At 44.0% G+C, this 26975-nt stretch overlaps 1 protein-coding gene across 1 annotated transcript in view; it reads right to left on the bottom strand.

The window, feature by feature from the left end:
• Positions 1–26321, bottom strand: part of PFKP (phosphofructokinase, platelet) — a 73708-nt gene extending 47387 nt beyond the window's left edge. The window contains exons 1-2 of the mRNA XM_064285080.1: positions 26123–26321; positions 7491–7564 (exon numbers count right to left, since the gene is read on the bottom strand). Of these exons, the coding sequence (XP_064141150.1) occupies positions 7491–7564; positions 26123–26228 (180 nt within the window). The 5' untranslated portion in view covers positions 26229–26321. The remainder of the gene's footprint in view (positions 1–7490; positions 7565–26122) is intronic.
• Positions 26322–26975: the final 654 nt, after the last annotated feature.

The raw sequence follows: 26975 nt of genomic DNA, 5'->3' as shown, positions 1-26975 counted from the left end.
GTTCAACCTTCCCAACAGGGTTCTAAACAAATGCTCTAGTCTGGAAACTTAATAGTCACCCAATAAAAACCTGTTCACTGATTGAACTACTTCAGGGAAAATTCCAACATCTAGCCTAGGATTTGTCCTTGGTGACATCCATTTTTCTCTAAATTTCTAAAATAGGTTGGAAAAGGACAAGTCATGTTCGTATGGTATAGTTCTGTACTTGGTGCTTGGGAAAACCAGTAACATACAGACATGATTTATTTAGCCCTCTGGCATTATTAGATGGGCACTCTGGTGGTACAGTAGTTAAGTGCTCGGCTGCTAACCAAAAGGTTAGCAGTTTGAACCCACTAGCCACTCATGGGAGAAAGAGGTGGCAGTCTGCTTCCATAAAAATTACAGCCTTGGAAACCTATGGGGCAGTTCTAGTCTGTCCTATAGGGTCACTATGAGTCAGAATCGACTCGACACCAATGGATCTGGTTTTTGGTTTATGATCATTAGTTTTCTGTAAACCAAAACCAACAATACACAATTCCAGATAAAATATAAAACCAAAAGCCAGAAACAGGACCAAGGCAAGTAATTCTTCTCTACAGTTAGAGATAAGTTTCCAAGTTCTGTGAGTATAGGTAGGTAGTTATCTCATGGAAAGTCCTCATTTGAAACATATGGAACCCCACTGTGGTAACAGTGGCATAGACGAAAAGTGAAAGAGGGCGAGTACAGCACTTTTGCAATTCGAAAAAGAAAACGTTAACTATAAATTGTCTAAAACCATCAGCATGACTGTGAGTAGCTGTGAGGACCAAGTTATAGATCAGACATGAAGAACTCAGCATAGGTGCTGCCATACAGTAAGCGTTCAATAAAAGGTAACACTCATTACTGCAAGGATGACTTTTCATGTTCCCAGATGTGTACTGGCCAATGTTCCAAAGGAAAGGTAGGCATTTCAGGAAGAGACCTAGGTCACATGCATTTTGCCACTTAACTCAGCAGCTTAACTGACTTAATAAACGTGCACGCATGTTAGTCGGGGGGAACCTAACAGGTCAGGCATGGTCGGGTTGAGCAGGAAACAGCTATTTATGAGAAGCTGCACAGTAGTATGTCTAACTAAACATTCAAGAAGAATTATTATTACTTTTAGACAGATAATTAGTGGCTAAGTAGCTCTGACTTTAAGGAAGTTAAAGCACAGAAATAGTTATCTTCGAAACCTCTAAGAGATGTGACCGAATATGGTAGTGATAACCTTGCTTGAGTTTTACAAAATTCTTGTGGAAACGGGAGGCTCAAGTCTGATAAGTGGGGTGAGAAGGAGGATAAAAATATGACAGGTTCCCCCCCAAAAACAACACTTGTATTCTAATCTGTTCTTTGATTTGTTAAAAGCATTTTCACTACCCTTACTGCCTGCAACATTCAAAAACACAGGCATCATCTAGATTACGAGATACCTACAGAGGACTCAATTACTTCTCCCTTTTTTCTGCTCAAGCAGCATGTCAACCGCAGAGAGACTTTCAGGCTGGAGAGTGGAGCGCCAGCATTTCCGAGCAGAAAGGCCTAGGTTGCCTTCAGTTGGAAAGGTGTGTTTTGGTGGCGGTTGTTGTTTTGGTTACACAGGATGTTCCTTACTTTAAAATTTATGAAAGTAGATGTTACGGATTGAATTCTGTTCCCCAAAAACGTGTGTCAATTTGGCTAGGCCATGATTCCCAGTATTGTGTGATTGTCCACGATTTTGTCATCTGATGTGATTTTCCTATGTGCTTTTTTTTTTTTTTTTTATAAACCCTACCTATATGATGTTAATGAGGTGGGATTAGGGGAAGTTATGTCAATGAGGCAGGACTCAATCTACAAGATTAGGTTGTATTTTAAGTCAATTTCTTTTGAAATATAAATGAGCAAAGTGAGCAGAGAGACAGGCAGAACCTCATACCACCAAGAAACAAGAGCCAGGAGAACAGCATGTCCTTTGGACCCAGGGTCCCTGTACTGAGAAGCTTCTAGACCAGGTGAAGATTGATGACAAGGACCCTCCCCCAGAGCGAACAGAAAGAGAAAGTCTTCCCCTGGAGCTGGCCCCCTGAATTCGGACTTCTAGCCTACTAACTATGAGAGAATAAACTCCTCTTTGTTGAGGCCATCCACCTGTGGCATTTCTGCTATAGAGGCACTAGTGGTTCATCATATCAGTGAAGAAAAATAATATGATTTATGGCAATAGAGGGTTTCTATGAAGAAGACAACTATTTCCCTCTGCTTGTTACAATCATCACCCATGGAAGCTGCAGTCCAGAAATCAAATGACATATCTCATTGAGCAAAAATGCTGCAAAAGACCTCTTTCCAGTTTTAAAAAGAAAAGATACCACTTTGATGACTAAGATATGTCTGACCCAAGCCATGGTCTTTTCGATTGTCTCATATGCATTTTTTTTTCATATGCATTTAAAAGCTGGATAATGAAAAAGGAAGACAGAAGAATTGATGCATTCAAATTTTGGTGTTGGCAAAGAATAATGGATATATTAAGGACTGCCACAAGAAAGAACAAATCAATCTTAGAGAAAATACAGTCAGATTGTTTCTTAGAAGCAAGGATGGTGAGATTTCGACAGGCTTACTTTGGAAATGTCATTGGGAAAGACCAATCATCATGTCTGGTAAAGCAGGGGGCCAATGAAAGCACTTTGAAAAGTTTTAAATACCCTAACAGAGCAAGGTAGCAGGACTCTTCTGTTGGTCGCCTGCTTGTCAGGGGGACAAAAATATGTGTGCTTTTGAGCACACTGGTTTGTGGCTAGGCACAGAATTAGAGTGGACAACTTAAATCATTTATGTATAGACTTTCTCAGAACTTAAAAAAAAAAAACATTGCTATCAAGTCAATTCTGACTCATTAAGGACCCTACAGGACAGAGCAGAACTGCCCCCATAGGGTTTCCAAGGTGGATACAAACTGCCAGTCTTTTGGCTAGCAGCCCAGCTCTTAAATCACTGTGCCACCAGGGCCCCCTTCTCAGAACTGCAGAAGTCTAAATGTCACCTTTGTGTGCTTTCAGGATCGTGCCCTTCTAGACTAGGGTTTCTCAACCTCAGCACTATTGACATTTTGGGCTGGACAATTCTTTGTTTGGAGCTGGGGGCTGTTCTGTGAATTGTAGGATGTTCAGCAGCCTCCCTGACCTCTCCCTGTTCTCTACCCATTTGATGCTAGTAGTATAAACACCCCAGTTGTGACAATCAAAAATGTCTCCAGATATTAGCAAATGTCCCTGGGTGGGGTGGGGGATCACCCCCAATAGGTCTAGGACCAGTGTTCCAAACCTATTTGGGCTCAAATTTAGAAGACTTTAGTTTTATTTTTTAAAGCATTATTCAGTAATTTAACCAATATGTTTGTCCATTTATAGCCTAGTTTTTCTAAGTTTACCTAGACCTTTCCAGGTTGCCAACAGACCAAAACAGTTAAATAGGTTAAGAGTATGAATTATTAAAGTAAAGGTTTTTGTTCTTTAGTAGAAAACCCAGCCACAAAACCCAGTGCCGTCAGGTCGATTCCGACTCATAGTGACCCTATGGTAGAAAGTGTACAAAAAATAGTATTAATCTGAAAACACTGATACTTCTCTGCAACGTCTGGCACTGTGTTTGGTCGGGCTGCTCCTTCTGACTTCTGCTTGTTCTCATACAAACCCAGGCCGGCCTACATGTGCTGCATGCCAGGCGCAAGGGCTAGGTGAAGGCAGAAATGGTGAGGGCCAGGGTTTGCACGTTAGCCCTCCTTTTCTACATAGTCAGCCAATCGTTCTTTATTCCTTTTTTCAGGCTGGAGTTTTTCCCTAATTGCAGTTTCCTTTTACAGAACAGTTAAACAGCACAGTCCTGAACCCTTCAGGTTCAGGACTCCCCATTCCTCCCTCCTTGGAAAGGAGCAGGAAGGGGGCTCATACCTGCCAACGTTCTTCTCGCCTCATCCCCTTTAGAAAGTGAAGAATGTAACCCAAAAAGATGATCAGCGGTAAGCACCATTGTCACCTACTGCACAAAGTGGACCAAAGAACACTTTCCTAATCTTTCCCAATTGACAACGTAGAGAACTAATCTGGTTTGCCTTATTTCTAGACTCCTCAAAAGGAAACATAAAACATTCTTCTCAAAAGAAAACCCACTATTCCTAGATGCATTCCACATCGATTCTTTATTTTGAAATGTACTATGTCTGGTAGGTATAGACCAGAAGATATCTAAACTTCACCAGGACACAGACAGACACAGTGGCTGCAAAATGGGCTCCAACACAGCAGGAGCAGGCAGTGTTTCGTTCTCTTGTACCCAGGGTCACTATGAGTTGGAACCGACTCAATGGCGCCTAACAACAACAGATAATTATAAGACACAGTGACCAACAAAAATAGAAAACAACAAGCATAAAAGCAAAACCCTTAAATCTGAGGTGATGGTTGTTGTTAGGTGCCGTCGAGTCGGTTCCGACTCACAGTGACCCTTTGTACAGCAGAATGAAACACTGCAGGGTCCTGCACCATGCTCACAATCATTGTTATGCTTAAGCCCATTGCTGCAGCCACTGTGTCAATCCATCTCATTGAGCACCTTCCTCTCTTTCACTGACCCTCTACTTCACCAAGTATGATGTCCTTCTCCAGGGACTGATCCCTCCTGATAATATGTCCAAAGTATCCTTGCTTCTAAGGAACATCCTGGCCTTACTTCTTTCAAGACAGATTTGTTTGTTCTTTTGAATACTTAACCTTTACCAGTTACTATGTCAGTTTCAATACCCGAAGATCAAACACACAGACCCACCAACCTCCCAGTCCCCCCGCTCCACCCCTGGTGCACTATTATCAATATTCAAGCCAAGTACAGATCTGGCCCTTGGTATCATACAGGGTTTTTCAACAGTGGTACTTTCGGCATTTGGGGCCAGATAATTCTTGGTCATGGGGGCTGTTTAGCAGCATCCCCGGCCTCTGCACACTAGATGCCAGTGGCAACACACCTTCCACCCTGCCTCTACCCCCTACTCCTAACAATCAAAAAATGTCTCCAGACACTGGCAAATATCCCTGGGCATAAATCAGACCCCATTCTGAGAGCCAGTGTTTAACGGAGAGATGATGTATGCTCTCTCTCCCTAACAGGGCCATAGATGGAGGAAGTAACCTGCCGTGATGGGTCCATTTCTATAACTACAACTCTGACTTCCTTCCCTTCACACTCTGCCCCCCACGAAGTCTGCATGAAGGGTAAGTTACTGTTTGTGAAGCAACTTCAAACCACAGTACAACTGTAATGCTCTGAGATGAAAGGAACGGCAGCAGGCCATTAAAATCAAAAGGTTTCCTGGGGGAACTTTCTATAAATGAAAAGCTTAAGTAAACTAGTCTTCAGTGAATTTTAAAATAGTTTGTTAATTATAAGGACAAAAAGCTTTGTAAAACCACACTCTCTTACTATGAACTTCTATAAAAAAAAAAAAAAATCAGGCCAGGGTGTGGGGCTCCCTCAAGTACTAAGGCAGAATGCTCCCACCCACCTCGGGGAGGGCGTGGAGGGGGAGGGGAAGGCAGAAGAATCTAAAATGAGTATGCACTCCTCACCCCGCCCCCCACACACACACCCCTTGCCATATGAGCCCTATAGGACAGAGTAGAACTGCCCCTCTCCCCACCCTAGCAACAGTAAAAAATAGCAAGTAGTGCCAAGGGAAAGACTATTTGATGTATCTGTATGCAAATTCAAAATGCAAACAGGCAGGGGAAGCAGGCTACAAACTGTGAAATGGTGGTGCTGAATCTCATAGACTCATTTCAGTTTCATAAGCAGAGGACAGTAGGCCATGAGGGCCGGGTTCCAGCAAGGGAAATTCACAGGGCAATCTGGTTTTCAAAAAAGATTCAAATATAAAATGATGAAACAATAGCCTAGAAATGATTTGATTAGGCTCATCATTTTAAAATTACCCAAATCAGATAAATAGAGACAAAAATCATATAACCAGAATTTAAAAAGAATTTAAACCTAAACACGGTGGGGGTAGGGGGGGAGTCTTTCCAGCCAGAAAAATGAGCAAGGAGTATGAGGAGCTGGTTCGAAAAGCGGAAAACAACTTAGCCAACAAGCAAGGCCTATGTGCTACCGCTCAACTGTCAGATAAACACAGCTAAATGCGCGCACACACACACACACACACACACACACACGGACACGCAGACACACGCACACACACACACACACACACACACACAGCTGATGGGCTCTGGTGTCACAGCTTTTCCAGTTCACTGTTGGGGGTTGAGACTTGGAACAAGTTTTCAGACATCTTTCAGCAAGATACATCAAGGTTCATCATAATGACCATCCCCTGTAACTTAGTGATGCTATATCTCAGGAGCCAAGAAAGGATACAAAATATTGAATAAGCTTTAAATATTAAGACAGACCTTCCAGTGTTATGACACGTGAATAACGGGGAGTCTCTAAATAGCCCAATGATAAAGGAATCGTCAATAAATAAACGGCCAAGTGGATGATGAAGCATCAGTTTGACAGAGAATTATATAAAAACGTAAAAAAATGGTTATGGAGTCTATGTAGCAAATAGAAAATATTCATAATATAATGGCACGTTAAAAATAGAATGTATAAAATATATTTTGCTATAATTTTAATTATATACATATTTCCTTCTAGTTTTTTACACCTATAATTCTGGAAGGAATCAGACTAAAATACTAACTTTAATCTTAGAGAGACTAAGTAAAATTTTTTTAAAAAATTCTCTTCTTTCCATTCTAAAGCTTTTGTTTTATAAATGTAATAATTAAATGTGAATAAAATTTTCCTAACAGATTTGGAAATGAATAATGTGATCTAGACTATACTGGTACCCTCAAATACTACTTACTCTATAGTTACAAGGACCAAAAAGGTAGGAGATAATGAGTCATCTCTGCTATTTTATTTCAGACTCTTAATTTTCAAGTTAACCCATTGACAGACAGTATAGATGCCGTCTGGGTTTTACATTAATGACGTATAGTTCAACCAAGCTAAGCTTTTCCTTGTTTATCTTAATGTTTGCTAAATTCAGCACACATTTTACACGACTGTATCACTGCTATAGGGGTGAGAGCTACAAATAAAACTGCCTATTTAAGATTTTTTAATCCTATAACCAAGGCCAGTAAATTGGTATTAAAATGGCTTTTTTGCTACATCTCATCTCCTTTCTCCCCTCATTTCCTAACACCAATCTCTACAGGCAACAATTTGGACGAGTGAGGGCAAACTCGGAGGTAAAACTCCCCAGCAGCAGGCGGCTTCTGTGGTCTAGTGAAAGGCCCCAGGATCGCGGTACCCGGATTCTCCCAGTGAGCTCCATGTGTTTGCCTGACATCGCTCGCCTCTACGTAACAACTCCAGAGAGTTAAAGAAAGAACGAATGGACACCAAAAACTGACCTCATATATAAAATACACTTTGGCTCCCACGTAGATTCCCATACGCACGACAGCCCGAACAGCAGCATTCATGCCTGTGAAACAAACACAAGTAACCGTAATTTAAGAGACTTGGCGTTCGGATTGGACTAGAAATCATCTGTGACCTTGGCTGAATTACACTGCCTCTCGTAAGCCTCAATGTCCTAATATGAAAAATGACCATAAGAGAAACAAAGAATATAAAGCACAGTGCTTGGCATTTTGAGGCTTATCAAAAAATAAACATCATCCTAAAAGAGTCTATATATCACCATGAACCCTTGAGCAACTGTGATTTGGTATCAATTTGTAAGAAACTACATCCAACTGCAAAACAACATAAGAGAGTAGCAGTTTATTTACATTTATCTAAATTCAAAGAAAACAATACTGAAAATAACAAGTGGTCTGTAATTTGAGGAGAAGATGAAAAATAGATTATTTTATCATCGTCTATTGCTGGCTGCTTTTTTTTTTTTTTTTTTATGGAGTCAGCCCCCAATTTACGGCGACCCCACGCACAAGAGAACAAAATGCTGCCTGGTCTTGCGCCATCCATGTAATCAGCTGCAGATCAGATTGCTGTGATCCACGGGGTGTTCATGGCTGGAGCCCTGGTGGCGCAGTGGCTAAGTGTTCGGCTGCTAACCAAAAGGTCGGCAGTTGGTAATCCACCAGCCGCTCCTTGGAAACCCTATGGGGCAGTTCTACTCTGTCCTATAGCATCGCTATGAATTGGAATTGACTTGACAGCAATGGGCTTGATTTTTGGTTTTGATTTTCAGAAGTAGATTGCCTTTCTTCTTAGTCTGTCTTAGTCTGGAAGCTCCACTGAAACCTGTTCAGCATCATAAAAGCACACAAGCGTCCACTGACAGATGAGTGGTGGCTGCATGAGGTACACTGGCTGGCAATGGAACCTGTGTCCCCTGTACGGCAGGTGAGCGTCCTACCACGGAATCACCACTGCCTCCATACATTATCATCTACTGTGAGTAAAAAAAAAAAAATTCAAAACAAGCCCTGAAATTTTATTACGAGAAAAATTAAACTAAGCCAACATACTATAAATAACCTGTACCTAACCAGGATAAATCTAGGACATTTTTCATGCATTCCCAGAGGCCTTAAAAGAAATTAAAGGCAGCTTTATGCAATAATGTGCCATTACGTAAGACTGTCAGACATAATTTTGCCTTCCACTGAAGTCCCATTTTTGGAAACTGAACACTTAACCTGAATAGTCGAGTGTGGCATGTATCCAACCACCTAGCAGTGCCATGAACAGGTCAGGCTTGCACATCGCATCATTATCTTAGTGAGTGAGTCAAGGCTGATGAGAACTGAAAAAGACTCATGACACACGTCCCGAAAGACACAGCCCTGTGGCCTTCGGGACTAAGAGTGCCTGGGCTTTCAATTAAGTTTTTCCTATACACCCAACAGTTTCAATTCTTATCCTTTATGAATTATTTCAGAAACGACTGTCAGAATTAAAGATGCTGGGGAACACAGATGATGAAGTAAGTGAAGCTTTTGCTAAACAAATAAAAGGAAATGTGCCTGAACAGGAGTATATTCCGACAGGCAAGGAGACTAAATACGTGGATAAATGTGTATGGCAAGCTAGCTCTGAAGATGGGTAAATTTTTATTTTATTTTAATTATGTCAGCTCTGCAGTCTTGGCATAAGACTGTTACCTCTGAACAGTCACTATTTGAATGACAATATTCATTTAGCTGAAAAAGCCTGGTGTCGATACCCTGGAGATAAAGGCAGCATGCATGTAATATAAATAGGAGGGGGGTGTGTGCTACGGTTGTGAAATGCCTTCCACCTAAGTACATTTTTGGAAACTGAAAACTTAACTTCAATGGTCAACTGAGGCATGTATCCAACTGACCAGACCAAAGTGAACATTGCACACACACACACACATATATATTATACTCTAGTATAGTATGTATGTGTGTGTATGTGTACGTAATATGTGTGTGCGTGTATGTGCAAAGGCCTGGAATTAGAAAACCAAAAGGGAAGAACACACTCGGCATTTCTCAAGCTGAAAGAACTGAAGAAAGAATTCAAGCCTGGAGTTGCGATACTGAAGGATTCTATGAGCAAAACACTGAATGAGGCAGGAAGCATCAAAAGATAACGGAAGGAACACAGAATCACTGAACCAAAAAGAACTGGTCAATGTTCAACCATTTCAGGAAGTAGCACGTAATCAAGAACTGTAGTATTAAAGGAACATGTCCAAGCTGTGTTGAAGGCATTGGTGAAAAACCAGTCTCCAGGAATTGACAAAATATCCATTGAGATGCTTCAACAAACGGACACAACACTGGAAAAGCTCATTCATCTATGCCAAGAAATTTGGAAGACAACTACCTGGCCAACTGGCTGGATCCATATTTGTGCCCACTCCAAAGAAAGGTGATCCAATGGAATGCAGAAGTTAAGGAATAATATCACATGCAAGTAAAATTTTGCTGAAGATAATTCAAAAGCAGTTGCAGCAGTACATCAACAGGGAACTATCAGAAATTCAAGCCAGATTCAGAAGAGGCCATGTCTCTTCTGACATCCATGATGTCAGATGAGAACACCAGAAAGATGTTTACCTGTGTCTTATTGGTTATGCAAAGGCATTCGACTGTGTGGATCATAACAAATTATGGATAACATTGTGAAGGATGGGAATTCCCAAATGCTTAATTATGCTCTTGAGGAACCTGTACATAGATCAAGAGACAGTTGTTTGAACAGTACAAGGGGATACTGGGTGGTTTAAAATCAGGAACGGTGTGTGCCAGGGTTGTGTCCCTTCACCATACCTATTCAATCTGTATGATGAGCTAACAGAGAAGCTGGATGATACAAAGAATGCAGCAACAGGACTGTAGGAAGACTCATTAACAACTGGCATTATGCAGATGACACAACCTTGCTTACTGAAAGCAAAGAGGACTTGAAGCACTTACTGATGAAGATCAAAGACCACAGCCTTCAGTACGGATTATACCTCAACATAAAGAAAACAAAAATCCTCACAACTGGACCAATAAGCAACATCATGATAAATAGAGAAAAGATTGAAGTTGTCAAGGATTTCATTTTACTTGGACCCGCTATCAACACTCATGGAAGCAATAGTCAAGAAATCAAACAATGCATTGCATTGGGCAAATCTGCTGGAAAAGTTTTCCTTAAAGTGTTAAAAAGCAAAGATGTCACTTTGAGGACTAAGGTGCACGTGACCCAAGCCATGATATTTTTAATTCCCTCACGTGCATACAAAAGCTGGACAATGAATACGGAAGACCAAAGAAGAACTGCTGCCTTTGAATTACGGTGTTGTGGTGTTGGTAAAGAATACTGAATATACCACGGACTGCCAGAAAAATGAACAAATCTGTCTTGCAAGAAGTACAGCAAGAATACTGCTTAGAAGCAAAGATGGCGAGCCTTCATCTCACATACTCTGGACATGTTATCAGGAGGGACTAGTCCATGGAGAAGGACATCTTGCTTGCTAAATAGAGGGTTAGAGAGAAAGAGGAAGACCCTTGCCGAGACAGACTGACACAGAACCTGCAACACTGGGCTCAAACATAACAATGATTGTGAGGATGGCACAGGGCTGGGCAGTGTCTCGTTCTGTTGTACATGGGGTTGCCATGAGTTGGAACTGATTTGATGGCACCGGTTTTTTGGGGTTTAACAACAACAACATGTATTCAGGTCCTGTCACCTTCATGAAGACTTCCTGACTTTCTCCTCACCCTACTCCCCCTCATTCCTGGCAGGACGAAACTGCCTCTTTCTCTTTGTGCTCACAAGTGTGGCATTTTATTGCACCTATTTGCTTACATGTACATATCCAATCAGAAACCCTGGTGGCGTAGTGGTTAAGTGCTATGGCTGCTAACCAAAAGGATGGGAGTTCGAATCCACCAGGCGCTCACTGGAAACTCTATGGGGGAGTTCTACTCTGTCCTATAGGGTTGCTATGAGTCAGAATCTACTCGAAGGTGACGGGTTTTTTGGACAGATCCAATCCTCTAAATCTGAGGGCAGGGAGCTGTCTTATTTAACTCTGCACTGCTAACATTCAAGTCACTGAACTCATGCTTCAACCTTCAAGTCTTAAGTGAAGAAATAAAAGCTTTTTAATTTTTTAAGGTTCCTTCCAACAGATTCCATAATTCTAGGACTTCATTTTGTGGTCTCTGTGATTGATAAATTAACCTCAAAACGTTCAAACATTATAAATACCGGTCACCTGTGAATAAAGAAGCTCTGCTCCATGAAGTCTGAAGACCTTCACACCAGCCTCCCTGTCTGAATTCTACCAATGCCTATTCCGGATTAACTGGTATTCTCTGGGGAGAAATGGTGCTTTCACTATACAGCAGTAGTTCCCTAACTTTAGCCTGCATCGGGTCACCTGGAAGGACGGGGCGGCGGGGTGGGACCCTTTTCCTTAGAGTTGACTCCGACTCATAGCAACCCTAGAGGACGGAGTAGAACCGCCCCATAGGGTTTCCAAGGAGCACCTGGTGGATTCCGACTGCTCACCTTTTGGTTAGCAGCCAAACTCTTAACCATTACGCCACTAGGGTTTCTGGGGGCAAGGGGTGGGGAAAGTTTTAAAATACGGATTGCTGGCCCTTTCCCCCAGAGCTTGTCAGTTGCAGGTCTGGGGTAAGTTAGAAATTTGCATTTCTAACAAGTTTCCAGGTAATGTGGGGACCACATCCTCAGGAGCACAGCTCTAAGCAGACTTTATTCACCTGCAAGTTAGAGTAACAAAGTTAAATCAGCTCGTTCTCTGCACCGCCCCCTTCCCACCCCACTAGCACTTACAGAGCTAGTAGTATTCTGACTGGGACCTAGAAGGGAGGTTATCTTATGATGTACTAGCAGCTATTGTGTGGTGAGCATCGCAGTTAATTCTCACAGGAAGCCTGCTGAGGTAGTAATACCTCACTGGAGAGATTAGAAAGTTGACTCAGGATAAATTGATTAGCCAAAAAATTAATAAGCACCAGAATCTAAACCCTAGTCTTTTAACTTAAAAAATTTCATAATTTCCTCTATTATACAGGCCGTGTATTAGAATTACCAAAGGGCACTTCATGAAAAATGCCTGTCAGGCCCTAAATTCTTAGTGTAGTTAGGCAGTAGGGCCATTTTGTTTTAAGCTCTCCATATGAGTTTAGTGTACAAGCAGGACTGAGAACTCCTGCCTCATGCTAGGCCCTGTAGGCTGACACATTCTGAGGGTGACAGGCCTGCAGAGTATTCTGTGAAGGATTACAGGATGAAGGACCCTGGAGGACAAAAAACCAAGAAAAGAAAAATTAAGCAAATATTTACTAATAGCCTATTTTAAACAGATGTCTGTGATTAAGACATAGATCCTTGCAATTTGGGGTTTTACAATGTGTCATGGATTGAACTGTGCCCCCCAAAAATATGTGTGTCAATTTGTCTGGTCCATGATTCCAAATATTGTGTGACTGTCCACCATTCTGTCATCGGGTGTTATTTTCCTACGTGTTATAAATCCTATCCTTATGATGTCCATGAGCTGGGATGAGCAGGCAATTATGTTAACGAGGCAGGACTCAATCTACAAGATTGGATGGTGTCTTGAGCCAATCTCTTTTGAGATATAAAGGAGAAAAAAGCAAGCAGAGAGACATTGGGACCTCATACCACCGAGAAAGCAGAGATGGGAGCAGAGTGAGTCCTTTGGACCAAGGTTCTTGCACAAAGAAGCTCCTAGTCCAGGGGAAGATTGATGACAACGACCTTCCCCAGAGCCAAGAGAGAGAGAAAGCCTTCCCCTGGAGCTGCCACCCTGAACTCAAGACTTTGAGCCTCCTAGACTGTGAGAGAATAAACTTCTGTTAAAGCCATCCACTTGTGATACTTCTGTTATAGCAGCACTAGATAACTAATACACAGATGGTTCAGGACTGGGCATTGTTTCGTTCTGTTGTACACAGGGTTGCTATGAGTCGGAAACAACTCCATGGCACCTAACAACAACAACAGTGCTGTCCCATTTTTCTGCGTATTTCCCAATATTTACATTATTAAAAAAACTGTTGCGATTGAGTTGATTCCAATTCTTAGTGACCCTATAGAACAGAGTAGAACTGCTCCAGATGGTCTCCAAAGCTTTAATCTTTATGGAAGCAGACTGCCATGTCTTTCTTTCGAACGGCTGGTAGGTTTGAACCACTAATCTTATGGTTAGAACCTGAGTACTTAAATATTGTGCCCACAGGACTCCTTTTGCTCATAATCATAAGCTTACTAATTTCAATATTTAACTTCTCTTTGAAAATAAATAGAGGCTGCATACTCTCTCTTACTGGCTTCTACCTGAATTCAAGTAGTTGTCATATCTGTGTGAAAGCAAAAATGTTTGAACATGTTCGAAAATGAATTCATGTTACTCTTGCTACTAAAGTTCTTCATAAAGCTTTCTCTTAATAATTTGTTGTTGTTGTTGTTGTTCGGTGCCATAAAGTCGGTTCCGACTCATATAGCGACCCTATGCACAACAGAACGAAACACTGCCCAGTCCTGCGCCATCCTTACAATCGTTGTTATGCTTGAGCTCATTGTTGCAGCCACTGTGTCAATCCACCTCGTTCAGGGTCTTCCACTTTTCCGCTGACCCTGTACTCTGCCAAGCATAATGTCCTTCTCCAGGGACTGATCCCTCCTCACAGCATGTCCAAAGTATGTAAGACACAGTCTCGCCATCCTTGACTCTAAGGAGCATTCTGGTTGTACTTCTTCCAAGACAGATTTGTTCATTCTTTTGGCAGTCCATGGTATATTCAATATCCTTCGCCAACACCACAATTCAAAGGTGTCAACTCTTCTTCCGTCTTCCTTATTCATTGTCCAGGTTTCACGTGCATATGATGTGATTGAAAACACCGTGGCTTGGGTCAGGTGCACCTTAGTCTTCAAGTTGACATCTTTGCTCTTCCAAACTTTAAACAAGTCCTTTGCAGCAGATTTACCCAATGCAATGCGTCTCTTGATTTCTTGACTGCTGCTTCCATGGCTGTTGCTTGTGGATCCAAGTAAAATAAAATCCTTGATAACTTCAATCTTTTCTCTGTTTATCATGATGTTGCGAGGATTTTTGTTTTCTTTATGTGGAGGTGCAATCCGTTCTGAAGGCTGTGGTCTTTGATCTTCATTAGTAAGTGCTTCAAATCCTCTTCACTTTCAGCAAGCAAGGTTGTGTCATTTGCATAACGCATGTTGTTAACGAGTCTTCCTCCAATCTTGATGCCCCGTTCTTCTTCATATACTCTAGCTTCTTGTACTATTTGTTCAGCATACAGATTAAATAGGTATGGTGAAAGAATACAACACTGATGCACACCTTTCCTGACTTAAACCAATCAGTATCCCCTTGTTCTATACGAACAACAGCATCTTGATCTATATAAAGGTTCCTCATGAGCACAATTAAGTGTTCTGGAATTCCCATTGTTCGCAGTATTATGCATAGTTTGTTATGATCCACAGAGTCGAATGCCTTTGCATAGTTAATAAAACACAGGTAAACACCCTTCTGGTATTCTCTGCTTTCAGCCAGGATCCATCTGACATCAGCAATGATATCCCTGGTTCCACATTCTCTTCTGAAACCGGCCTGAATTTCTGGCAGTTCTCTGTCGATACACTGCTGCGGCCTTTTTTGAGTGATCTTCAGCAAAATTTGGCTTGTGTGCGATATTAATGATATTGTTCTATAATTTCCACAATGAGTTGAATCACCTTTCTTGGGAATAGGCAGAAATATGGATCTCTTACAGTCAGTTGGCCAGGAAGCTGTCTTCCATATTTCTTGGCATAGACAAGTGAATACCTCCAGCGCTGCATCTGTTTGTTGAAACATCTCAATTAATATTCCATCAATTCCTGGAGCCTTGTTTTTCGCCAATGCCTTCAGAACAGCTTGGACTTCTTCCTTCAGTACCATTGGTTCCTGATCATATGCCACCTCTTGAAATGGCTGAACATTAACTAATTCTTTTTGGTATAATGACCCTGTGTATTCCTGCCATCTTTTGATGCTTCCTGCGTAGTTTAAAATTTTCCACCTGTGGAATCCTTCGCTATTGCAACTCGGGCCTTGAATTTTTTCTTCAATTCTTTCAGCTTGAGAAACGCCAAGTGTGTTTTTCCCTTTTGGTTTTCCATCTCCAGCTCTTTGCACATGTCATTATAATACTTTACTTTGTCTTCTCGATCCTCCCTTTGAAATCTTCAGTTCTTTTACTTCATCAGTTCTTCCTTTTGCTTTAGCTCCTCGACGTACGAGAGCAAGTTTCAGAGTCTCCTCTGACATCTATCTTGGTCTTTTCTTTCTTTCCTGTCTTTTCAATGACCTCTTGCTTTCTTCATGGATGATGTCTTTGATGTCATTCCACAACTTGTCTGGTCTTTGGTCACTAGCGCTCAATGCGTCAAATCTGTTCTTCAGATGGTCTCTAAATTCAGGTGGGACATACTCAAGGTCATATTTTGGCTCTTGTGGACTTGCTCTGATTTTCTTCAGTTTCAGCTTGAACTCGCATATGAGCAATTGATGGTCTGTTCCACAGTCGGCCCCTAGCCTTGTTCTGACTGATGATATTGAGCTTTTCTGTCGTCTCTTTCCACAGATGTAGTCAATTTGATTTCTGTGTGCTCCATCTGGCGAGGTCCATGTGTATAGTCAGTGTTTATGTTGGTGAAAAAAGGTATTTGCAACGAAGAAGTCATTGGTCTTGCAAAATTCTATCATTCGATCTCCGGCATTGTTTCCATCACCAAGGCCATAGTTTCCAACAACTGATCCTTCTTCATTTCCAACTTTCGCATTCCAATCGCCAGTAATTATCAATGCATCTTGATTGCACGTTCGATCAATTTCAGACTACAGCAGCTGATAAAAATCTTCTGTTTCTTCATCTTTGGCCCTAGTGGTTGGTGCGTAAATTTGAATAATGGTCACATTAACTGGTCTTCCTTGTAGGCGTATGGATATTATCCTATCACCGACAGAGTTATACTTCAGGATAGATCTTGAAATGTTCTTTTTGACGATGAATACAACACCATTCCTCTTCGAGTTGTCATTCCCAGCATAGTAGACTGTATGATTGTCTGATTCAAAATGGCCAATACCAGTCCATTTCAGCTCACTAATGCCTAGGATATCAATATTTATGCATTCCATTTCATTTTTGATGATTTCCAATTTTCCTAGATTCATACTTTGAACATTTCAGGTTCCATTTGTTAATGGATGTTTGCAGCTGTTTCTTCTGATTTTGAGTCGTGCCACATCAGCAAATGAAGGTTCCGAAAGCTTTACTCTACCCCCATCATTAAGGTAGACTCTACTTTGAGGTGGCAGCTCTTCCCCAGTCATCTTTTGAGTGCCTTCCAACCTGCGGGCTCATCTTCCAGGACTATATCAGAGTATGTTCCCCTGCTATTCGTAAGGTTTTCACTGGCTAATGCTTTTCAGACATAGACTGCCAGGTCCTTCTTCCTAGTCTGTCTTAGTCTGGAAGCTCAGCTGAAACCTGTCCTCCATGGGTGACCCTGCTGGTATCTGAATACCAGTAGCATAGCTTCCAGCTTCACAGCAACATGCAAGCCCCCACAGTATGACAAGCTGACAGACATGTGTGGGCTTAATAATTTAGGTATTGGGAAAAAAAAAGTCCTAACAGAAATCTTATCAAGATGTTGGCTCCCTGTAAATCAAAGTTATCCATCTGGGAGTCTCTCTTTGCTTCACACATTATTCAAATCACCATGTCCGGTGTTATGATTCATGTAACACATGAATCTATAACGCCATCTTCACTCATTCATTTATTCACCAAACACACATGGATCAAGGTCTACTCTTGGCACCACTGGAATACAGCATTGACAAAACCAATGAAGATCTTTGTGCTGGTTAAGCTTCTTCTACTCAGGAGATCAATAAACAAAAAACATAATAAATTAATTATACCCAATGGTGGGAGATGCTAACTGCTATGGAAATAAACACAAAGCACATCAGCGTTCGGGGGGACTGAGAGGTGGTGGGTGCAGAGAGCAGCTGCAATTGTAAATAGGGAGTGCAGAGTAGGACACCTTGAAAGTGATGCTGGAGAAAAGAACTGAAGGTGAGGGAAGTTCACCAAGTGGGCATCTGGAAAAGAACATTCCAACCAAAGAGAAACACTTGAGCCAAGCAAAGCCCTGATGGGGTACGTGCCTGGCACGTGCTACATTTCAGTGCCCAGTGCAGATATCTGGGAGCAGGCGACCACTGTTAGCAGTCCTGTGCACACTGTTCAAAACGTTAACACAAACATTCACTCGTGGATCTCTTCAACACAAGCGCTATTATGCTTGCTCTAGAACTGCACTGTTACGGTAACCATGACCCACACGTGCCTTGTCCAAACTGAGATGTGCTGCAAGTGTCAGGTACACACAAGGCTGCAAAGACTTTATACAGAGAAAAAGAACGGAAAATATGTCATTAATAATATTTATACTGACTATGTGTTGAAATGGAAACCCTGGTGGTATAGTGGTTAAGAGCTACAGCTGCTAATCAAAAGGTAAGCAGTTCCAATCTATCAGCCGCTCCTTGGAAACTCTGTGGGGCAGTTCTACTCTGTCCTATAGGGTCACTACGAGTCAGAATCGAGTCGACGGCAATGGGTTTGGTTTCGGTTTGTGTTTTGAAATATTGGGTTAAATAGAAAATATTTGAAAAAATAATTTCACCTGCGTCTTTTACTTTCTTTAATGTGGCTACTAGATAATTTAATATTACATACATAATGCAGGCCACCAGTGGCAGCCACCATCTTACCAGACAGCACTGCTCTGGAATCCACTTTTTAGTACTTACTATTGTGTATGTCTTGCCACATCAATCGACACAAAGCTCTCCATTAAAGGCTCTGGAGTATTCCCTTCCAAGTACCATGATTTAATTTCCTGCTGGTGGCTTTTGGCTTGTTTTCCCAATTCTCACTTTTTTTTTATTTATAAAGAATGTCCTGTTACCCACCTATGAGCTCCTCCCTCTGCTCACAAACTGTGCCTTTCTTCCTGGGGCAAGAGAACTCCTACCTAAGGTCAAAGCCTCTGCTACAGCAGAACCCACCCCTCCTCTGACCTACGCAGGCCCCTCAGTTCTGCTAGCACCCACTCTCTCAAGTATCACCCACTTCTCCTGAAATGGGGTGTGTTCACAGGCAAGCATGTATGCTCCCTCTCCTCTTTCCCTACTGAACCAGCTTCAGCAAATCTCTGCACCACTCCCAAGCCTGTGCTTATCAAAGGTAACTAACAGCCTCCAGCTGCTTCCCAGCTTAAAGTGAAAATCCAAAGTCCTTCCAGTGCTTACAACTCCTCCCATACCTCCCTGATCTCATTTCCTACCACCTTTCTAGGAGAAAAAAAAAAAAAAATTTTTTTTTTTTCTTCTAGCTCTCAAACCTCCCCAATGCAGTCCTCATAGATGCTCGGCAGGCTCCTACTTCTGGGCCTTTACACAGTTTCCGCTGACTTACTTCCTCGCATCCTTCAGGTATCAGGTCAAAGGGCCCTAACCAGCAGTTCCCTGATCCCCCTAAACAAAACAGGAACTCTTTCCCTGGACTGGTGTTCTTTATTGGCACTGAGCCTCTGACATATTACATAGGTTTATCTGTCCCTTTCTCCTGTCCACCCTCACCAAATCACAACATCGTGAGCTCCGTGAGAGGAGGAACTTTGTTACTCCGCCGAAAGCATTACTTGACACATCGAAGATGATCTGTTAATTTGTAGAATGATTAAATTTAAAAAGGAAACAATTTCTAATATTAGAGCAAAGCTAACAATGAAAAAGGAATGACAGGATAAGGTTAATATATAAAAAAAAAATATCATCCTTTTAATCCTTTTCTTCTCAAAAGGAACTTCTGATCAGATCTTTAATATCTCTTTTTGATATAAGGGGTCCTGCATTAATTAATCTGTTCAATCAAAATCCTGGTCAATTTCAGAACCCATTCATATGAAATGACTGAGATGGTCTGCCTTGAAGACGCCTTATGGAAGTAGAACGGTGTGAGTTTTCAAACTGCTCTATTAAACTTATGATTCAAAGTTTGGTACGAGGTCCAGGGAACCAGCAGCACGACCATCAGCCTGGGTTTTCAAGCTGCTCTATTAAACCTATGACTCAAAGTTTGGTACGAGGTCCAAGGAACCAGCAGCACGACCATCCTCCAAGCTTGCTAAGCATTAAAGTAGAATGTCAGGCCCCACCCTGTTGCTGTTAGCTGCGGCCCAGGCAGTCCCTGACTCATGGCAAACCCATGAACCCACACCCAGCGGAACTAAACGCTGCCTGGTCCTGCTCCATCCCCATGATCAGGTGTGGTTAAGACCACGGTGATCCAAAAGGTTTTCATCGGATGATATTTGGAAGTAGATCGCTAGGTTTTTGTTCTTAGTCTTAGTCTAGAAGCTCCACTGAAACCTGTTCTGCACCAGAGCAACACATTAGCTTCCAATGACAGATGAGTGGTGGCTGCGCAGACACTACAAAATCAGAGTCTGCATTTGAACAAGATCCTTCAGGTGATTCACACGTACATTAAAGACGGAGAAGCAGTAGCTAATGAGCCTGTCAAGGATAGGCTGATGGAGGGACCTAGAGCAGCCCTGATTTTCCCTCTTTTAAACATTCTACTTTGGCATGAGGACTTTCATTGAAGAAAAGCATTAGTGGAAAGGGAGAGGGTGAGAGGAGAAGAGGAGAAAGAAGATGGATAGTGACTAGCTCCAACTCCTTCGTTTTGCAAATGAAAACACAGGCCCTGTCACACAACCAGTAGACAGCAGAGCCAGGAGCCAAGACCTAAATAAGTCTTTTCTCAGTATGCTGCTCTTGCCATATGCTATGCTCCTTCTTATACTCTGACAGGTACAATTACTGTAATTCTGAACAAACTATATAGTGGTAAAGAAGCACAGAAAAAAGAAGAAGTGAGAGGAAATCTGAGTCACCTGGAAGGTAATTTTTAGTAAACAAAAATATAATACCATAATCAAGGGGAAATACATGCATTTTTTTATTAAAGACGGTTCATGTCCCAAGAACCAGAGGTCAGAGGGTGACGAGTCTGATGCAGGATCCAGACAGCAAGCTTTGCCAGAACATCCATATATATTGGACGCAGGCCACACCCCAAAGGAAATTCCCCTTTCAACTGATTGGCTGCTCACATCACAAAATGGAGGATGATTACATAACATCTGAAAAGCTACTGAGAATCACGGCCTAGCCAAGTTGACACATAACCTTAATATCATACTCCCTTTGCATCTTACTGGGCTCTTATGCAAGCAAATCATCAGGGAAATAAAGTAAGCCAAAGTAAGACACTAACTTCTGTTCAGTAAATATTTATTGAATGGAAGAATCAACTTACTTGGGGTAAGTCTACCAGCCACTTACATTTCTGATTACTGTATTGAAGGCTGTAATCTTGAGGCATTAATCACTCACAGATATTGCTCTGAGGATAAAGAGCGCACTTTTGAAGGTTTATTCCCTTAAACGACTTACTTAGAAGGTAGTTGGAATTTCTAGTCCCCTGCCATTTTTGTGAAAGAAAGTGGCCCATATGTCTTTAATTTAGATTCCAAACAGAAGACGTTCAGCAAATATTACTGTGCCTACCCCTGTGCTGGCTGCCAGAAATACAACGGTGCATAAGGCACGTATGGTTCCTGGCACCCACACATTCTTACTGCAGCTGTTGAATGTAGATTCGGAGTCAGACGGCCCAACTCCACCATTCAGAGGATCTGTGAAGTCAGTTAGTCTGAAGACTTCAGTTTCTCATTTGTAAAATGAGGATAAATTTACACATGTGAAGTATTTAGTGCCTGGCACGTAGTTAAAAACCAAAAATCCAAACTTGTTTCCATTGAGTTGATTCCGATTCATAGTGACCCTATAGGGCAGAGTAGAAATGCCCCACAGAGATTCCAGGAAGTGACTGATGGATCCGAACGGCTGACCTTTTGGTTAGCAGCCAAGTTCTTAACCACTGTGTCATCAGGACTCCAACACAGTTAAGTGGCCACAAAATGTTATTCTTAATAATAATTAGAAAGACTTAAGTATACTCAATCTGTGCAAACATTTTTCCAATGTTCTTCTTGCCATAGCCAAAAAGAACTGAATTTTCATATTCATTACACTATTGGGGTGCGCTTAAATTTCCCAGCATTCTCAGCACTGCCACATACCAGGTCCTCTGGAGCCCACAAACTGTGTCTAAGGCAGTGGGTCATTTTTGATGATATGACACTATTGTTGGGATAGGTACTTCGTCATGATAAATCTGTCTATCTGGTGATGTGGGGCTTATTTTAGATTAAAAGGAATTAAAATCAATTTAAATTTGCAGACATTTCTTGTGCCAACAGAAAATAATCAAACAAGGAGGAAAAATATCTTAACCTGACACACTCATTCTTCCTTAATTGGTAGGGGTGAGAGGGTAAAGAATATAGACGAAAGATTTCCAGTTTTATTTTCTTATTATATTCCATTGGAAAAAACACCTGAGAGCTTTGGTATTAAGAGTGGTATCATTTTAGCCCCCTTGATTGCAATCATTGTAAAAGTACACTTTCTGATCCACTGAGAAAACTGCCCAAAAAATCACCTATATAATTTTGAGAAAGCTGGGCTGGCTTTGCTCACTTTGAAGCATTACCTAGATTTTACGAGTTCACCAAAGCACGGTCATTTATGGAAACTATTTGGGATTAAAATCAGGTCGACCTGGGTTTAAACACTTGCACTACCACACATTAACTACGTGACCATTAACTAAGTTATTATTTCTTTGTAAGTTCTTTTTTTCTACCTCCAAAATGGAGACAAAAAAAAAAATGCATACCTTGGAGTGATGTAATTAGACCTAGAGATAAGAAATTTAGAGCTCCTAATACATAAAAATCATGCCCAGTAAATAGTAGCTATAGTCATCTCTACCACTTGTCAGTTGTCTATCGTGGTGGCTTGCATGTTGTTACGATGCTGTAAGACATGCCACCAGTATTTCAAATATCATCAGGGTCACCATGGTGGACAGGTTTCTGCAGAACTTCCAGACTAGGAAGAAAGGCCTGGCAATCTCCTTCTGAAAATTAGCCAGTGAAAACCCTATGGATCACAATAGAATGTTGTCCAATGTAGTGCTAGAAGATGAGCCCCCTAGGTTGGAAGGCACTCAAAATACACAGTGACCACAACAGCGGACTCGAGCATGTCTCTGACTGTGAAGATGGTGCAGGACTGGAGAAAGCATTGTGCTGCTGTGCACCGGGTCACCACAAGTCAGAGCCAACTGGATGGCAACTAACAAAAACACAGTCATCTCAACACAGAATTTTATCATAATTTCACATTTGATTAGAAAATTACCCAAAATGAAGGCCTGAATGTGTTCTCCTTGATCATTAGCTACCAACAGAAGTCTTCTATCTCAGGGGGAATTAACTACTGTTATAATTTAGAATTAAGATAAAATGGTTTTTAAAAAAGAGAATAAAATAGATAACATTTCTAGGAATAAGCTACTTTAAAACAAAAAAAAAAAAAAGCAAAGTCATTGCTGTCAAGTCAAATCGGGTTCATAGTAGCCCTATACAACAGAGCAGAACTGCTCCATAGGGTTTCCAAGCACTGGCTAGTGGATTCAAACGGCTGACCTTTTAGTTAGCCGTCAAGCTCCTAACTACTCGCCACCAGGGTTCAAAGCTGCTTTAACGGTCTCTGCTTATAAGACCAGAATCTGAACACATCTCAAGGGGACCTTCTCAGAAAGAAATGTATTCAAACATCCCAAAAGGCCCAAGATAATATCACAAGAGGGGATAGCTGTTTTCCAGGAGTTTAAGGAAAAATTGAGTCAATGGCCTTATCACTACCTGAGGGGAGAGTGCCCAGGCAACTGGCCATGATTAGCTTCCCCAGAGACAGCCCAGATGTGACAACTGAGAATGAGGCTATCATGTCTGATGCAGCTTGTCACGAAGAGTAGCCATCTCCCCTTAACCTGAAGCTATAACCACCAAGCAATGCTCTGATTACATTTTTAGTTTTCAAACATTCTTTTTTCACTGAGGTCAAGCGGTACTGACTTACTGAACTTCATTATTCATAACTAGTTGCAGAACCAGGATAAGAAGTAGGGAAAATGGTAATGCCATCCATCGCATCATTATCTCACGTGCTTGTACATTAACTACCAATATTTTGGCAAACTTGTGGACAAGAATGTCAAAAGGCTGACCCATATTTTGGCACCTTAATTCTAAAATAAACTTGAAACCCTGACATTGAAGTCCTGGTGCTTGAAGAGCTCAAGTCCTCTTTCTGTGCAATATTTTATTCTCTTTTACCACCCGGATAAGATTCGTTCCAGAAATTTCCCTGTTACCCCTGGCACCACGTCTGTGGACGCACCCATATGCTTTCGAAGCCGCTCTTCAGTCTCAACCCCAGACCTCACCTCAATGCCACCACACATACACACCTTAAGGTGTTTGTTTAAATAACTTAGGCAGTCAATTCTCTCCTATTTTCCCAATCCTGGCCTTTGTTTTATCACAGTCTTTTCTTTCTCCTAGAAACCAGCCACCCACAAGTTATGTGTATACAGAGAATTACTTTACTAGAATATAAAATCAGACCAACACTGCTTCACTGGGATGGAAGGAGGCCGGCTTGTTTTGGGTGAGGTTAGCGGAGCCAGGACTGCAGCCTGTAACAGAAGGAGGAGGGTCTAGCCCCGGCCCATGCAGCATCCTGGCCACAGGCGCTCTCCTCCGAGGATGCTCAGAGGCCTTGGGAGCAAGCCACCACTGCGCAATTTGCCTCCACTCGCTGTGCTGGGGCGAGGCCCCAGGAGCCCCGCTATCACCGCTGAGTGGCCAGAGGCTGAGGGCAAGGAGGCGGCCCCCGCGACGGGCTGGGCATCACGTAGGCACCGCGCTGCCGGGGGAGGAGCCAGAGCCTCACAGCGCCACAACCTGTCGCTGCACGAGGCGCGCTACCAGGCTCTTGCACCCGAGCAGACGGTCGGCACATTCTCAAGGGCAAAAAGGTCATGGGCCACGGTGGGGCAAAGGAAGGGCACCGAGGAGAGGCGGGAAAGAGAAAGGCTCAGGGCATCTCTTGAACGTCCCTCCACGATGTGTGGCCTCGAAAAAATGTGCAAATATGACCTTCAGAGCCTTTTCAACTCATCTGGGGTAAGGGCGGGGTGGGGGGAAACACTCAGGGAATCCAGTCTCCAGCCTGAGCAGTCTTTAAGCCACGAGGTGACTGCAAGGGAAAAAGTTACGTGCCTGGGAAGCGTTGATCTACTTCTGGTTGCTGGCTCTGCCACTAACGAGGGAGTTACGCTGTCACGGAATCATACTATCCGGAAACCCCAGCGCCCCCACGTGCAAAAACCTTCCGGCCCAAGTGTCTCTCCTGGTACCACAGCAAGATTCTGAGCCCGCTAGCGCGGCCGTGCCAGCCCTCCTTTTAACGTGAAATATTTAGTCGCCCCCTGCTCGGTGTCCCCTGCTCCCCAAAACCAGCCCCGGGCTGTGTGTGCGCGCTGGGCACGGCCGGAATCCACACCCGAGCGCTGGTGACGTGCCGGGACTCCTCCGGCTTCCTGCCGCGGCGCCTGGGACGTCTTTGCCAGAGGGGAGGGTAGGAGACAGTGGGCCTCGTGATCCATTAGTTTTCGGTTTTGTCACGAGCCGGAAGGGGACAGGACGTAAAAAAAAAAAAAAGAGAGGAGAAAACCGTTTTAAAAAATCTCCCACTGTAAATGAGAAGCGGTGGCGGGCCGCCAGGGGCAACTCCCAGGCGGGGTCCCCGCTCCGCCCGGCCCTGCAATGCAGCAAAGCAGCCCTCTCCCGGCCCCCCAGAGGATGCAATCCGCCGAGGAGTCGCGGGGAGCCAACCATTCCTTCCTTCCGATTTCGTCTCGGGGAGGTAGGGGTGGGGCGGGCGGACGGGTGCACCGACCGAGCGGATGGCAGTTGCGGCATCAGAGGCTGCCGCGGCCGCAGAGCGGTGTCTAAGTTTCCCGGGCACCCCCGGCTGTTACTCCACGACTCAGAGGTGCAATGACCCCGACGGCGACCCAGTCGGCAATCTCAATGTGAAAACCAAAAGCAGAGGTGGAAAACTGGTTATTTCTGAAAATCGGGCCTCATTACCGGACCTCTCCCCTCCCCACCCCGTGACTCCGGGGCGCCAGGCCCGCCTCGCCCGCCCAACAGGTATCACTGCCGTTCCTGCGCGCTGGAAGCTTCTTCCCGGGAGCTCCCCGCCCTCACTCGTCGCCTGCCCTCGTGCCGCCCCTCCCAGCGCTGCCGGCGCCGCCGCTTCCCCGGGGTGCGCGGGCTGCAGCCTCCGGCCCTGCCCGCCTGCGTCCCGCATCCTCCCGCGCCAGGAGCCGGGGAGGCGCCCATTCACCTTGGGCATCCCCGCCGCTGGTCAGGACTCCGATGGCTTTGCCGGCCCCGGAGAGGTGTTCCAGGTACCTCCTGAAGGAACTCCTGGGTGTAGAGGGGGGGTCCATGGTGAGCAGGGACCCGAGAGAGCCCGGCCAGGTCAGAGCGAAGCGCAGAGGTCCCCGCGCCGGCTTCCCGCCGCCGCCCGGCCAGCAGCCTTTAGAGCCTAGCGGCCGCCCGCCTCCTACAGGCTCGGCTCCGAGCGTCAGTGGACGGCGGCGCGGGCCAATGAGCGGCGGCGCGGGGCGGCCCGGGCCAGTCCTGTCCCCCGGGGGCGGGCTGAGAGCGCGGGCGCACCGCCTCCCGGCCCAGGGCACCCGGGCTGGGGGCGTGCGAGCGGCCGGCGAGGAGTGCAGCCGGGACCCCGCCCCGGCCCCAGGCTCGCCGCGAGCTCGCTGCCGTTCGCGGCGGTTGGGGAAAACCGACCCGCAGCGGAGGCGTGCGCCCCGTTTCCCGCAGGGTTCCTAGCAGGGCGGCGGGCGTTCCGGAGCCGCGGGGCTCCCGAGCATCGAGCATCTTCCTCCGGGCGTCCCCAGGTTTTACCTCCCCACCTGGGGTCCCCGAAGAAGGAAGTGTGAGCCAATCCCCAAGCTAGTGGCAAAATGTGGGCGTTGCTGGCTGCTGCAATACCGACGCTTTCCTTTTCCCCTGTCGCCACAGGAGCCCTGGCGCATCATTGGCTGTTATAGCCCGGCACTTGATGAAGAGGAGGAAATTGAACATAGGCTGGCATGGGGCGTGACCCTTAGAGACACCTCGCGCCCAGGCCTGGTCTAGATGCTGAGAATCGCGGGGCGGGGGTGGGGGGGCGCGCG

The sequence above is a fragment of the Loxodonta africana genome, chromosome 4 (genome assembly GCF_030014295.1).
Source record: "Loxodonta africana isolate mLoxAfr1 chromosome 4, mLoxAfr1.hap2, whole genome shotgun sequence".
NCBI lineage: Eukaryota > Metazoa > Chordata > Mammalia > Proboscidea > Elephantidae > Loxodonta > Loxodonta africana.
The sequence above is the reverse complement of the archived record's forward strand: the minus strand, read 5'-3'. Positions and strand labels throughout refer to the sequence as shown.